Source organism: Neofelis nebulosa, chromosome 6 (genome assembly GCF_028018385.1).
Source record: "Neofelis nebulosa isolate mNeoNeb1 chromosome 6, mNeoNeb1.pri, whole genome shotgun sequence".
NCBI classification, from domain to species: domain Eukaryota; kingdom Metazoa; phylum Chordata; class Mammalia; order Carnivora; family Felidae; genus Neofelis; species Neofelis nebulosa.
This window is the reverse complement of record NC_080787.1, coordinates 75,111,149-75,127,550: the sequence shown is the minus strand read 5'-3', so window position 1 is coordinate 75,127,550 and position 16,402 is coordinate 75,111,149. Positions and strand designations below refer to the sequence as shown.

Below are 16,402 nucleotides of genomic sequence, written 5' to 3'. Positions count from 1 at the left end.
CAAGGTTAAGGAAGTGCTTATGTAGAAGCTACAGCAAGTTATCCAGTAGATCTAAGATAATAAAGATGGTGGCTTTACTAAACAACAGATTTTCGGTGTAGACAACAGCTTTCTATAGAAACAAGATGCCATCTAGCACTTTCATAGCTAGAAAGGAGAAGTCAGTGTCTTCAAAGCGTTAGAGGACAGGCTGACTCTTGGTATGAGCTAATGCAACTAATGACACTAAGTTGAACTAGTGATCATTTACCATTATAAAAATTCTAGAGCCCTTAAGCATTATGCTAAATCTGTGCCTCTGCTTTATAAATGGAAGAACAAAGCCTTGATGATAGCATATCTGTTTACAGCATGGTCTACTACATATTTTAAGCCTACCGTTGAGGCCTACTGCCCAAGAAAAAAGACTCCTTTCAAACTATTACTGCTCATTGACAACACAGCTGGTCACCTAGGAGCTCTGAGAGGGACAGACAGATTCATGTTGTTTTTATGCCTGCTAACACAGCGTCCATTCTGTCTCCCTGGATCAAGGAGTAATTTTGACACTCAAATCTTATTTTGAAAATACATATTAGCGGGGCGCCTGGGTGGCTCAGTCGGTTAAGCGTCCGACTTCGGCTCAGGTCACGATCTCGCACTCCATGGGTTCGAGCCCCGCGTCGGGCTCTGTGCTGACAGCTCAGAGCCTGGAGCCTGTTTCAGATTCTGTGTCTCCCTCTCTCTCTGACCCTCCCCCGTTCATGCTCTGTCTCTCCCTGTCTCAAAAATAAATAAACGTTAAAAAAAAATTAAAAAAAAAAAAAGAAAATACATATTAGCTGTATATGTAGCTGCTATATGTTGTGATTCCTCTGATGGATCTGGGCAAAGTACATTGAAAACCTGGAAGGGATTCACCATTCTAGATGCCATGAAGAACATTTATTTGTGGTCTATATATTAACATTAATGGAAGTTTGAAACAAGTTGATTCCAGCTTTCATGAATGACTTTGAGGGATTCAAGACTTTGGAGGAAGTCAATGCAGATGTGTTGAAAATAGCAAGAGAACCAGAATTAGAAGTGGAGCCTGAAGATGTGACTGCCTTACTGCAGTGTCATGATCAAACTTGAACAGGAGTTGCTTCCTATGGATGAACAAAGAGTGATTTCTTGATATGGAATCTTCTCCTGGTAAAGATGCTGTGAAGATTGTTGAAATGACAACAAAGGATTTAAAATATTATATAAACTTAGTTGACAAAGCTGCGGCAGGGTTTGAGAGGATTAATCCCAATTTTGAACGTTCCATGAGTAAAATCCAGTCAAACAGCATTGCATGCTACAGAAGAATTGTTCATGAAAGGAAGAGTCAATCAATCAGTGACACAAACTTTATTGTCTTATTTTAAGAAATCACCATAACTACCCAATCCTTCAGCAACCACCACCCTGATCAGTCAGCATGCATCATTATCAAGACTTTCCACTGCAAAAAGATTACAATTCCCTGAGAGTTCCAATGATAATTAGCATTTTTTAGCAATGAAGTATTTTTAAATTAAGGTATATACCTTTTTTTAAAGACATAATGCTCTTGCAGTATGGTTTAAACATTTATATGCATCAGGAAACCAAAAAATTCATTTGACTATTTTTCTTTCAGTCTTCACTTTATTGGAATATTCGTTTTATTGTGGTGGTCTGGAATTAAACCTGCAGTATATCTGAGGAATGCTTGTGGTCCATTTCAAGGCTTACTGTCTTAACTCTGTGACCTTAGGTAAATTATAATCTTGGGTAACCCAGTTTGTTTTTATGGGTGCTAGTTTTCTTAATCTGTTCAAAGAAAAGAGTGATCCCCCAGGTTTCATTCCAGTGCTAAGTTGGTATGTAATCTTATTAAGCTAGAGTACTTATTTTTATTTGCTTATCCTTTTTTTAAAATTACTGTAGTACAGTTGACACAGTGTTACATTAGTTTTAAGCATACAGCGTAGTGTATAGGTTATGCTATGCTTACTACATGTGAAGTTACTGTCACCATACAATGCCATGACGATACCTTTGACTAGATATTGTATGCTGTACCTTCCAACCCCATGACTTATTCATTACATAACTGGAATCCTGTACCTCCCATTCCCCTTTACCCATTTTGCCCATCCCAGGCACCCCACCTCCAACCCGAGTAACCACCAGTTTTCTGTATTTATGGGTCTGTTTCTGATTTTTAAAAATTTGTTCATTTGTTTTGTTTTTCAGATTCCACATATAAGTGAAATCATATAGTATTTGTCTTTCTCTAATTGATTTATTTCATTTAGCGTAATACCCTCAGGGTCCACCCGTGTTGTCAGAAATTTCAAGATCTCATTCTTTCTTATGGCTGGGTAATACTTCATTGTGTATATACCACATCCTCTTTATCCATTTGTCAGTGGATGGACACTTGGGTTGTTTCCATATCTTGGCTATTGTAAATAATGCTGCAGTTAATGTAAGGGTGCATATATCTTTTTAAATGAGTGTTTTTGTTTTCTTTTGGTAAATACCCAGTAGTGGAATATCTATTTTTAAAAGATAGTGGTATTTCTATTTTTAATTTTTTCAAGACTCTCCATACTGTTTTCCTCAGTGGCTGCACCAGTTTACATTCCTGCCAACAGTGCATGAGAGTTCTCTTTCTCCACATCCTCTCCAGCACTTATAATTTTTCTTTTGGATACAAGCTATTCTGACTGGTTTGAGGTGATATCTTATTGTGGTTTTGATTTGCATTTCCCTGATGATTAGTGATATTGAGCATCTTTACTTGTGTCCATTGGCCATTTGTATGTCTTTGGAAAAAAGTCTATTCAGGTTCTCTGCCTATTTTTTAATTGGATTGTTTGGTTTTGGGTGTTGAGTTGTATAAGTTCTTTATATATTTTGGATATTAACCCCTTAACAGGTGTACTAGGTTGGCTTTTTGTTTATGGTTTCCTCTTCTGTGCAAAAGTTTTTATTTTGGTGTATTCCCAGTAGTTTACTTTTGCTTTTTGTTTCCCTTTCCTGAGGAGAAATATCTAAAAAGTGTTGCTACGGTCTATATCAAAGAGATAACTGCCTATGTTTTCTTCTAGGAGTTTTATGGTTTCAGGTCTCACATTTAGGTCTTTATTGTGTTATTTATTTTTGTGTATAGTTTAAGAAAATGGTCTAGTTTCATTCTTCTGCATGTACCTGGTCAGTTTTCCCAACACCATTTATTGAAGAGGCTGTCTTTCCCATCGTATATACCCTCCTTTGTCAAATGAATTTACCACACAAGTGTGGGTTTATTTCTGGGCTCTCTATATTGTTCCATTGATTTATGTGTCTGTTTTTGTGCCAGTACTGTCTGGGATTGTGGTTCCTCCAGCTTTTTCCTTCCTTCTCAAAATTGCTTTGGCTGTTTGAGGTCTTTGTAGTTCCATTCAAATTTTAGGGTTATTCTAGTTTTGTAAAAAAAATACTGTTGGTATTTTGATAGGGATTGCATTGAATCTGTACGTTACTCTGAGTAGTATAGACATTTTAACAACATTAATTCTTCTAACATATGAGCATGGTGTATTTTTCCATTTGCTTCTGTCATTGTCAACTTCTTTCATCAGTGTTTTACAGGGTTTTTTTTTTTTTTTTTTAGGTTATTTATTTATTTTGAGAGAGAGAGCAAGAGAGAGACAGACAGAGCTAATCCCAAGCAGTCTCTGCCCTGACAGCACATAGCCTGACATGGGGCTCAACCTCATGAATTGTGAGATCCTGACCTGAGCTGAGATCAAGAGTCGGATGATTAACTGACTGAGCCACCCATGCGCCCAGTGTTTTATAGTTTTGAGAGTATAGGTCTTTCACTTTCTTGGTTAAATTTATTTTTAGGTATTTTGTTCTTTGTGGAACAATTGTAAATGGAATTTGTAAATAAAATTCTGCTACTTTGGTATTAGTGTATAGAAACACAACAGATTTCTGTATATTATTTTTGTATCCTGCAAATTTATTGAATTAATTTACTTTAATAGTGTTTTGGTAGTCTTTAGGGTTTTCTATGTATAGTTTTGTATTATCTACAAATAGTGACAGTTTTTTTCCTTTACCAATTTGGACGCCTTTTTAAAATTTTCTTGTCTGATTGACGTGGCTAGGATATCCAGTATTATTTGAGTAGAAGTGTCATGAGTAGACATCCTTGTCATGTTCCTGATCTTGGTGTAAAAGCTCTCAGTTTTTCAGCAAGTATGGTGTTTAGTTGTGGGTTTGACATATATTGCCTTTATTATACTGCAGTATGTTTTCTTTTAACCCACTTCGTTGAAAGCTTTTGTTCAATAGATGGCTTGAACAATTTTGAATTTTGTCAAATGCTTTTTCTACATCTAATGAGATGATCATATGATTTTTATCCCTCATTTTGCTGTGTGGTGTATCATGTTAATTGATTTGCAGATATTGAGCTATCCTTGCATTCCTGGAATAAATCCCACTTGATCATGCTGAATGATTGTTTTAATGTATTGTTGAATGTGGTTTGCTAATATTTTGTTGAAATTTTGCATGTATGTTCATCAGGTATATTGACTCGTAGTTTTCTTTTTCAGTAGTATCTTTGGTTTTGGTATCATGGTAGTGCTGACCTTATAGAATGTATCTGGAAGCTTTCCATCCTCTGTTTTTGGAATAGTTTGAGGAGAATAGGTATTCTTTCTTTTCTTTTCTTTTTTTTTAAGTCTTTATTTAAATTCCAGTTAACTACAGTGTAATGTTAGTTTCAGGTGTGCAGTTTAGTGATTCAGCACTTTCATATAACATCCAGTGCTTATCACAAGTGCACTCCTTAGTCCCCATCACCTATTTAACCCATCCCACCACCCATCTCTCCTCTAGTAACCATCAGTCCATTCCTGGTTTGCTTCTCAGTTTTTCCCGTACGTTTTTTTGTTTTGTTTCTTAAATTCCACATATGAATGAAATCATAAGGTTTATTTGTCTCTCTGACTTATTTCACTTAGCATAATACTCTTTTGCTCCATCTATGCTATTGTAAATGGCAAGATTTCATGCCTTTTTATGGCTGGGTAATATTCCATTGTGTATATATACCGTGTCTTCTTTATCCACTTATCAGTCAGTGGATACTTGGATTGTTTCCATGGTTTGGCTATTGTAGATAATGCTGCTATAAATATCAGGATGCATGTATCACTTTAAATTAGTGTTTTTGTATTCTGTGGGTAAATACCTAGTAGTGCAATTGTTGGATCATAGGGTAGTTCTTTTTTTTTTTTCAACGTTTTTAATTTTTTTTTATTTTTGGGACAGAGAGAGACAGAGCATGAACGGGGGAGGGGCAGAGAGAGAGGGAGACACAGAATCGGAAACAGGCTCCAGGCTCCGAGCCATCAGCCCAGAGCCTGACGCGGGGCTCGAACTCACGGACCGCGAGATCGTGACCTGGCTGAAGTCGGACGCTCAACTGACTGCGCCACCCAGGCGCCCACGGTAGTTCTATGTTTAACTTTTTGAGGAACCTCCATACTGTTTCGCGGAGTGGCTGCACCAGTTTGCATTCCACCAACAGTGCAAGAGGGTTCCCCTTTCTCCACATCCTTGCCCACACTCGTTGTTTCTTGTGTTGTTGATTTTAGCCATTCTATCAGGTGTGAGGTGATATCTCACTGTAGTGTTGATTTGTATTTCCCTGATGATCAGTGATAATCAGCATCTATTCTTGTGTCTGTTGGCCATCTACATGTCTTCTTTGGAAAAATGTTGAGAGTAGGTATTCTTTAAATTTTTGGTAGAATTTACGTGTGAATACATCTGATCCTAGATTTATTTTTGTTGGGAGTTTTTTGATTATCAATTCAATTTTTTTTTTTTTACTAGTAATCAGTCTTTAGATTTTCTATTTCTTCTTGATTCAATTTTGAAAGATTGTATATTTATTTAGGAAATTAACCATTTCTTCTAAATTGCCCAATTTGTTGTCATAAATTTTTTTCATAGCATTCTATTCTAATTCTTTGTATTTCATTTGTTACATCGCTTTAATTTCTGATCTTATTTATTTGTGAGTTCTTTTTTTCTTGGTGAGTGTGGCTAAAGGTTTGTCAATTTTGTTTTTCTTTTCAAAGAACCAGCTCTTGGTTTCATTAATCTTTTCTTTTTTTTAGTCTTTATTTCACTCTGATCTTTATTATTTCTTTCCTTTTACTAGCTTTGGGCCTTTTCCTCTTGAAGCTTCTTTAGGTGCTGGGTTAGATTGCTTATTTGAGATTGCTTGTTTCTTGAGGTAAGTACAAATCATTATGAATTTCCCTCTTAGCACTGTTTTCACTGTGTCCCAAAGGATTTTGGACTGCTGTGTTTTCATTTTCATTTGTTCCTATGTATTTTATTTTCTTTTTGATTTCTTTGTTGAGTCATTGGTTGTTTAATAGTTATACTTTGTAAGAAAAATTAGTAGTTGTTTTATTAGTTGCCTTACTTCATCTTCCTTTTTCTTTTAGCCTAGTGTTTAGGGTCTTTTTGTTTTTAATTTGTTACTTTTTGTTTGCTTATGTGGACTTTTTCTGGCAGTACTATTAGCCAGGCAACATTGTTTCCACAAGGTCTAAGCACTAATTATTTATTTATTTATTTATTTTAAAAAAAATTTAACGTTTATTTATTATTGAGAGAGAAAGAGCATGAGCATGGGGGGGGACAGAGAGAGGGGGAGACACAGAATCTGAAGTAGGTTCCAGGCTCTGAGCTGTCAGCACAGAGCCCGACGTGGGGCTCGAACTCACAAGCTGCAAGATCATGACCTGAGCTGAAGTTGGACTCTCAATGGCCGAGCCACCCAGGTGCCCCACTAATTTTTTAAAAGTAAATTTTCATAGGTGTCTAAGAGTCTATTCCTTGGGAAGGCTTAAGTCATTGAGTGCTATATTTTCTAAGGAATGTTTGTTTTCATGAAGGATTATAACATATTATAGGATGTCACAAGTATATGTAGGTTAGAAATACCCACGGGGCACCTCCGTGGCTCGGTTGGTTGAGCATCCGACTTCAGCTCAGGTCATGATCTCATGGTTTGTGAGTTCAAGCCCCATGTCAGGCTCTGTGCTGACAGCTCAGAGCCTGGAGCCTGCTTCAGATTCTGCCTCTCTCTGTCCCTCCCCTGCTCACACTCTGTCAATCTCTCTCTCAAAAATAAATAAACATTAAAAAAAATTTTTTTTTTTTTAAAGACTTTTTATTTTTTTATTTTATTTATTTTTTTTTTTAACGTTTTTTTTTTTTATTTATTTTTGGGACAGAGAGAGACAGAGCATGAACGGGGAAGGGGCAGAGAGAGAGGGAGACACACAGAATTGGAAACAGGCTCCAGGCTCCGAGCCATCAGCCCAGAGCCTGACGCGGGGCTCGAACTCACAGACCGCGAGATCGTGACCTGGCTGAAGTCGGACGCTTAACCGACTGCGCCACCCAGGCGCCCCTAAAAAAATTTTTAAAAATAAAAAAAGAAATACCCACCTTGGTTCAGAATAGATCCTAAATCAGAAACTGGGTAAAGAGAAGATATTCTCTAGTATTTTTGGGGTTACTCTTGAATTTTGTCACTTTTAAAGTTTTCTCATAAAATTAACATGCAATATTTTTTAAGGAATATATGAAGGATATATATTCATATATATTATATGTACATATCTTTTATATATTCCCTAAAGGAATAAAGGACATTATAACTTTTTCTTAGTTGTCTCTCTTTGATGGAAGAGCCAGACCCTGCTCTAAAAGAACTCACAGTGTATTCTTGCTCAAATTGCTTTCCTCATTGTCTATAATGGCATCTGTACCATCACTAATTTTTGTTGACTGACTTGGTGTATGAATTGCAGTTGTATGGATTTTGGAAAAGTGATTGCTTATATCAAGTTGCCTTAAAAGGGTGGGAATAACTTAGAAATAATTGGCTTAAAATATATTTGTTACATTAACAAATTAAAGATGTAGATTTGTATTTTTCTCCTCTCTTGAAGACCACATTAAAACTATATTAAAGAAGAACAACAGAATGAACCTATAACTTTGAAGGGATGGTCGGGTACTCTCTGATAAAACATCACAGCACATTTTCTGAAAGAGGAAAAGAATAATGATGGATGAAACATTAAAACAGAGAAAACTATGTCAAAATATTCAAGAGGAAACTATAGCAAAGAAAGTTCAGATATATTTAACAGGATCTTAGAGAATCTTAGCATTTAAAAAGTCAGAGACCAAGGGTAACTGAAAATGGGAAGAATAGTTGAAATATATAACTATATATATATATATAGTTATAACTATATAACTACATAACTATATATATATAGTTATAACTATAGTTATAACTATATAACTATAGTTATAACATATAACTATATAGTTATAACATATAACTATAGTTATAACATATAACTATAGTTATAACTATATAAATATATAACTATATAATAGTTATGCCTCCTTTTCCACTGAATCCCATACAGAGTGACTCAGTATAATATTCCCTGCCCTTCACCACTCCTTTTCTTTCCAATCAAAAAATACAGAAGTCATTTTTTCTGGAAATAAAAATAAAGACAACTCTAAAGGAGAAGTACAGTTGTCATGGTGGACATTTGTATCTGGACATTATCCCTCCTCATCTAGGGGAGCCCCATGGAAAATGACTGATTCTCTGCTGTTCATCCTAAAGCATAGTGTGCCTATCAGGAACCCCTACTCATATGTACTTGTTTTCCATTCATTCTTCTTTTTTCTTCTTATTTATCAGTGGACAACCAATAATTACCTTCAAAAAAATAAAACCAGCAGTATTATAAATGAAAATTCTATGGTAAAGAGAAAAACTTTCACCATGTGAAACAGATAGTTCCTGAATCAGAAGAGATCTTAATTTAAAACAAACAAAATGGAGGCACCTGGTGACTAGGTTGGCTAAGTGCCCGACTTCAGCTCAGGTCATAATCTCACAGTTCGTGAGTTTGAGCCCCACTGGAGCCCCGTGTTGGTCTCTGAGCTAATAGCTCAGAGCCTGGAGCCTCCTTCAGCTTCTGTGCCCCTCCCCCACTCACACACTGTCTCTCTCAAAAACAAACATTAAAAAAAAATAAACAATAAAAAATAAAATGTCTAGTGTTCTCAGAGAAATACAAATGCATTGCCTCAGCAAAGCAAGAACAGAATAATTATTAAAAAATCATAGTAAGAAAGATTTATTGGAAATTAAAGTGTTTATACAAATTAAAAACAAAAGCAGAACAACCCTGGATAGTTAAAAGATAAGTTGAGTAAGTTTCTATTTGAAAATAGAAAAACAGAGAGCAGGTTTGTTATTTAGTCAGTTATTTAGTCAGTTTTAAAAAGAGTAAACAGGAAAGTGGGTTATCAGAAAAGTAACATAACATTTCTAGTGCTTAAAGATATTTGTTTCAATATTAAAAGAAGGAGGGAGATAAAGGGGCAACACAATCAATGAAAAAAATGACCCACACCTAGGCACGTTGTGGAATTGCAGTATAAGAGGAGGGAAAATTCTAAAAGCTCCTAAGGAGGGGGAAAAAAAAAGATAACCTATAAAGGAATGAGAATCAGATGAGCATAACTAGAGTGTAAACTCCATAATGGCAAGGATTATTGTTGTTGTTGTTTTCTTTATGGTTACATGGTAAAAGTTCAAAAGAAATACATGTTGAATAAAAGAACAACTGTAACATCTAGCAAGAACCTCTTCAGGGTTTAGAAGACAGTGGAGCAGTGTCTTTAATGTTCTGAGAGAAAATGACTTAACTTAGAATGCAGAACCTATGAAAAGTATCAAATTGGAGGGCAAAATAAAGACATTCTCAGGTATATAAGGACTCAGAACATTTACCTCTTAACTATCTATATACCCTTTCTGTTGAAGTTATTTGAGGATATGGATCAGTAAAATGATCAAAACTAAAGACGGTGACATGAGCTACTAGAAATGGTGGGTCAACTCAGAAGTACTATAAAAGTGATTCCAGAATGACAGTGGTATAACAGATATACAAAGTAATTGTTTAAAGTAGAAAAGGGAATAATTGGTCCCCAAGGAAAATGTGTTTAAGAGGAAGAATGGAATGGATTCAGCCTGTAGATAGAATGACTAGGAAGCTGGGTAAATATTAGTGATATAGAAAGGTGTTTTTTTCCTTTCAATAGGATAAAAGGACAATTAGGAATTCTAAGGAAAAAACCTTGCATAACCCAACAAGCCGTTGCATGTTGCAAACATTTGAAATGAGTCACAAGTTAAATCCTCATCTTTTATAGTCTCAAGTTGCTAATTCAAGAAATAGCATAAGCATGAAAGTATAAGCCATTAAAATAGTTATTCCAGGGAGAGGGACTTGAATAATGGGTCAGTGGATGTTTCCTTTTTTTTAAAACTTTATGCATATATTTGAGGTAGGATGGGGAGAGTGGGTGTTGGTGCATAGGAGGTAAATGACAGGTAATGTTTTGTGGGTTCTACCTTTTGCAATGAAAAGTTAGGCACCTCTGATTAAGATGTGATAGGTCATAGGGAGTTGCTTCTGCTATATGCATATAAACAAATAATCTCCATCTATACCATATAATCAGCTTTTAGTTATATTATTGGAATTAAAACAGTTTTGACAAGGAATATAATCAATTTACTGAATATCTTGTATGTTTGAATTGAAAATAGTTGATTTTTACCGAGTGCTTATTGTGTCATAGTTATTGAATTATCCCATTTAACTGTCATAGCAGTTCTCTAAGGAAGTTACTATTATTATTGTCTTTAAAGATGAGATCATTGACATTCAATGAGCCAAGCACCAGTATATGCAGCTTTAAAAACTTAAGTTAATTAAAATTCAACAAAATTAAGAAATTAGTTATTCAGTCACATTTACCACATTTCAGGGTGCCCAGTAGCCATATGTGGCCAGCTACCATACTGGACAGCACAGATTATAGAACATTTCCATTCTTGATGAAAGTTTTATTAGACAGCCTTGCCTTACAGAACCCTTCTTTTACCCCCCCCCCCCATTAAGTGTTTCTTTATCTTTTTCCTTTTTAAAAATATAAAGCATTATGTATGCAAATTTGTAATCTCTCTTTGATGAAGAAAGACTATACATGATTTCTCCATATTCTTGTGCTTAATACATTGTGGAGGTCACTCCAGACTGCAGAAAATACACAGAGGTAGTCCTCATTCCCTTAGTAGCTTGATAGTATTGTACTTCACTGTGTGGTTATATGTAGCTAGTTCCTCATTGATGGTCCTTTGATTGTTTTAGTTCTCTACCACTGTAATACTGCTGCAATGAACAGTAGTAGTGCCACCTTGTGCATATGTTTCTTTCATATAGTGCTAGAAGCACTATACTTGTAATAGTAATTTCATCAGTGGGATTTTTTTTAATATTAAAAACGATTATTCCAATTAAAAAAGTAATCTAATTTTATTTTAATAGAAAGTAAAAATATATAAAGAGAGAAAAAATCATCTAAAATCCATGCTGCTCAGACACTATTTGGATGTATATATATCCCTTACTTTGCAAATATTTTTCACTTCATCAGGGAAGAGTACTCCTTACTTTTGGGTTTTTGGGTTTTTTTTTTAATGAATATGTGTAGTTGAGATCATATTGTGTTCACTAGTTTGAATTTTTTCTTTACCATAGTAGTATAAACATTTCCTCTGGTAACACAAACGTTTTATAAGTTTTTCTAACGACAGCACGATATTATGCTGTATTGATTTTTACAATATTCTTAATTATTCTGCTATTGTTAGAGATTTTGTTTGCTTCCTTTTTTTTTTTTAAATTGTACTGCATATTTGATGGGGGGGTGGGAAGGAGGGGAGGGTGGGTGATGGGTATTGAGGAGGGCACCTTTTGGGATGAGCACTGGGTGTTGTATGGAATCCAATTTGACAATAAACTTCATATATTGAAAAAAAATTAAAAAAAATTGTACTGCATAAACATTTGTGCATAACTTTTCCCCTAATTTTAGGATTATTTTCTTATTACATAGGAATAGGATTATTGGGCCAAAGGTTAAAAGCATAATTAAAGTTTTAATATATCTTGCCAACTTTTTTTCCCAAAAATCCTGTGGATCTTTTTTTTTAAATGTTTATTTATTTTGAGAGAGAGTGCGAACGAGCGTGAGTAGGGGAGAGGCAGAGAGGGGGAGAGAGAATCCAAAGCGGGCTCCATGCTATCAGTGCAGAGCCCAGTGTGGGGCTCAGTCTCATGAACCATGAGATCATGACCTGAACTGAATTCAAGAATTGGGTGCTCAACTGAGTGAGCCACCCAGGTGCCCCACTGTGGATCTTCTCTTGATAGGCATTCCAGCAGCATTTACAAATATTTATTTAAGTAATCTCTACACCCCAGCGTGGGGCTCAAACTCATGACCACTGAGGGCCCCCTGGGCACACCCTCCCCTTTTTTCTTTGAGTGCACTGCCGGCTATGGGTCTTAACATGTATTTGCCCATTTAACTTTTGACCTCCTATTTTTCTCGTGGGGTCATAGGAGTTATTTATTTATATGTTAAGGATGATAACTATTTTTCTGTCATGTTGCAGCTTTTTCACCAGGTGTTTAAATTTGGTTAATTTTTTACATACTTTAATTTTACATTTTTATGTAGTTATTTTTGTTTGTTTGTTTATAGTAGTAGGCTTGCCTTTACCACTCCCTGCCTCCCCAGAAAAGAAAAAAATGGTGAATAATGGTCATTATTCATCTGTCAAAAATCAGCATTTGTGTTTATTATAAATCTTAAGATTCAGGGGAGTCAAATTCAGTTAGCATTTATTCAGAAACAATTATATATTAGGTACTTTGTATGTTCTCTGTCCAAGCTACAACATTCTGTCTTTTCTATAGACTGTAAATAACAATGTGAAAATAGGGATGAATTGAATTATAGCCTCTTTTAAAAATTATAAGCAGTATTTATTTGCTTTAAGTATCTTTTATTATAATAAACTATAAAACCTATTTCACAAAATATAATGAGTTTCCTTCCCTCTTTCCTTAATTGTAAGAACAAATATGTATCTTCTGGTTGCTAATGGGCTAATCTCTACTACAGATATCTAGAGAAAACAAATTGCAGACATGAATATTATCACCAGGATCTGAAGTCTCTAAAGGTTGCTCTTCAGGCTTGTCATGGATTTTTTTGGAGAAAGGAAATCTGTGATATTATGTGAATAGAGAACATTTTTCAAAAACCATGGGGGAAAGAGAAAGAAGTCCAGATAATGATCAAGAAAGTAAGACAGATAAACATTGTTACTCTTATTCTTCATCTGATTTGGAAACTACTCAACAATCTTCTGGCCGGTCATCGCTAGTCAAGTCCTCTTCACCTAAGAGTAAAAAGGGAAAAAATCCTAAAAGACAGATTTCAGATAGCCAAGTACATCACCAAGGTAAGCATTCTAAAAGAGAGTCTAGAAGACTCATTTTAAGTGTTTAAGGAAAGTTGTATGAATGAAACTCTTCTATTACTATGTATATTGATATGTGCATGGAAATGGGCTGATTTATATATATATATGTGTGTGTGTGTGTGTGTGTGTGTGTTATATACACATAGTTTTGTATATATAGTTGCTTATGGTGCTGTGTATTATCCTTTGTTATAATAAAAATCATACTATATACAGAAGAAAGAACTGTACATAAGCCTTCTCATTTTGTTTTATTCTTTCTAAATAAATGCTTGTCTTGGTGTTTCTGAGGTACTATACAGGCAAAAAAAAATCACAAAGTAGTACCTTTTTAAGTCTCCACTTTTAAAAAGCAGCAGAAGACATTGCTATAAAATACTTAAGGGGCATTTTTATAGATTGAGTAAAATTACTTCCTCTAGGTTACACAGCGCTTACTACAAAAGTTCAAATTAATTCTAGAAATGGAATTTGGGACTTGGGACCACCACTCTGTTTTTTATTAAACTGTGTTATAATGCAAACAAGATTAATCATTAGAAATAATTTGTCTTATTAAAATGTTACTAGTCTGGAACTACATATTAATACATAATTGACAAGGCAATATTCTAGAAATCTCTTCTTTGTCTTAATGAATTTCTGGTTAAAAAACCTCTGATGTACTTAGTGACAAAATATGTAAGGACTACCGTAGAAAAATACACTACAGAATTATAAACTAAGGCAAATGAGTTAATTATAGTGTTCATTAATAAATGCAGCACAGCTATAACAACCCCATTTAGAAAGATTATATAGTTTAGATTGCAAGGCAGGGAGGGGTAAAACTGGGAACTGAAACAGGGGCCAGGTCATGAAACACCTTGAATCCTCTAATAATATATTGACTGTCTGTTTCTGTGGAGAAATAGTTAGCTATAGAATAGATTTAAGCAGGGGTGTAATTAAATTTGCCTTTATACATTTTTACTTTGAAAAGTAACATTTGCTTTGAAAAAATCAGCAAAGAATATATGTTAATTTTGAAAGCAACCCTTTCATGGACCCCTGATCTAACTTCCCAGGGATGTTCATACTTATAACAATTGAGTGCTTTTTCTTTCTCTTCCTTTCTTTCCTTTTCATTCCTCTTCTTTTATTTCCTTTCTTTTCTTTCTTTCTCCAGTACAGTGCTACAAGTTTTTTGTTCTTTTCCTCAGTGTGAGCCTCTTATTTTGATTTTGTGGTTGAAAGCATGATCTGATATTAAACTTTTGCTATCTAATTAAGAATAAACAGACTTTAGGGTTGAATCTTAGACAATACCCATTTACTCCTAAGAAATAATTTACATACTTCGTGAATTACTTGCAGGAATACTTTAATTTTTTACTACTTCCCCAAAGCAATTTAGGAGACTACCTAATTAAAGAGAATTCTTAAACCTTACCTTATTTAAGAAGATAATTGAGAAAAATCTATGAAAAACAGTTCCAACATCACCCAGAAAAATCTGTTATTGTCTTTAGTCTGACTTTTACTATTTTCTGCTTTGTATTGCCTTCTGAATTAAAATCTGTGGTAATTTGTCTACCTTAGGTCAATCAACAGGACCATACCAGTTACACTTAAGCACTTTAGTGTTTCCTTAAACACTGAGTTAGTGTTAAATAGAATATGCTATTTAAGTTGCAACTGCCACTGTATAATAAACTAAGGAAAGAACACATGTAATTAAAACAGCATCTTGAACACTTGAATTTGTGGATTTGAATGTTTGATAGCATATTCTTCCTTACTCTTTTTAATTATCAGCATATCTAATTATTTTTAAAAATGAAATTGTTCTATCAAAAGTTATATGCATAATGATAAAATTTGATGATAGTTTAGGTTATACATGTTTGTATATTACATGTTACATATGTTTTCGATTTCGTGTGTTACCAATAATATAAATATCGAGTTTTTTTATAGATATGTAATTCATCTTTACTACATTTTTTTTACTGCATGTTTTTTAAAGGAGGCATGTTTTATTTTTATCACCTGAAGGAATAAAAAAAGCAATACTTTCTCACCCTCTTTTTCATACTGACTTAGCAAGGGGCAAATGAAGAGTGATATACATGACAGTCAATCATCTTTTCTTTTCTCACTTGAATTAGCACTGTATTTCATCTTGATAGTTTTAAAAATGAAAATAAGTAAATGGCATTTAGGAAATATTTTTGAATTAGGTTAAGTGTCCTTTTTATGATCAGTTTGTAGTCATATGAATAGAATATGCTGTAAATCAATGTTCCAGTTATTAGGATGTGAAAAAGTTGGTTTTGGAAGGCCTTTCTGTTTGATTGAATAGCTGAAGTTATTAGAGGAAAATTCTGTCGATTCTTATATAGGCTTTAACTTTTCAAATAAGTTTCTATTTGTATGAAATCTTGTTTGCTGAGCAATATGATTTTATACATAAAACAGAAATTTGGAAGAATTAATACTCATCTTTATAATCATTTTTATGTATAAAGTTTCTGTCATTCTAAGAGTTGAGTACATATTCCATAATAGTATATGGATACCAAAACTGTTACTAACTCAGTATGTTGGGAAAGAAAGAAAATTGAAATGATGGATGCCCCAATTTAAAATTAGAGCAGTGCTATCCACAGGAAATATAATGCAAGTCACAAATGTAGGCCACACATGCAATTTTATATTGTCTGATAACTATATTACAAAAGAAAAACAGGTAAAATTAATTTTAATAATAGACTTCATTTAAACCAACATATCCAAAATATTATCTTATTTATTTATTTATTTATTTATTTATTTATTTATTTGGATAAAGAGTGAACGTGCATAGGAGAGGGGCACAGGGAGAGGGAG

General features: G+C 34.2%; 1 protein-coding gene across 4 annotated transcripts in view; it reads left to right on the top strand.

The window, feature by feature from the left end:
* The window catches only part of LCA5 (lebercilin LCA5), a 145,125-nt gene that overhangs the window by 75,214 nt on the left and 53,509 nt on the right, over window positions 1-16,402 (top strand). For all 4 annotated transcript variants that reach the window (XM_058734536.1, XM_058734535.1, XM_058734533.1 and 1 more), the window contains exon 2: window positions 13,168-13,510. In XM_058734536.1, the coding sequence (XP_058590519.1) occupies window positions 13,312-13,510 (199 nt within the window). In that variant the 5' untranslated portion in view covers window positions 13,168-13,311. The remainder of the gene's footprint in view (window positions 1-13,167; window positions 13,511-16,402) is intronic.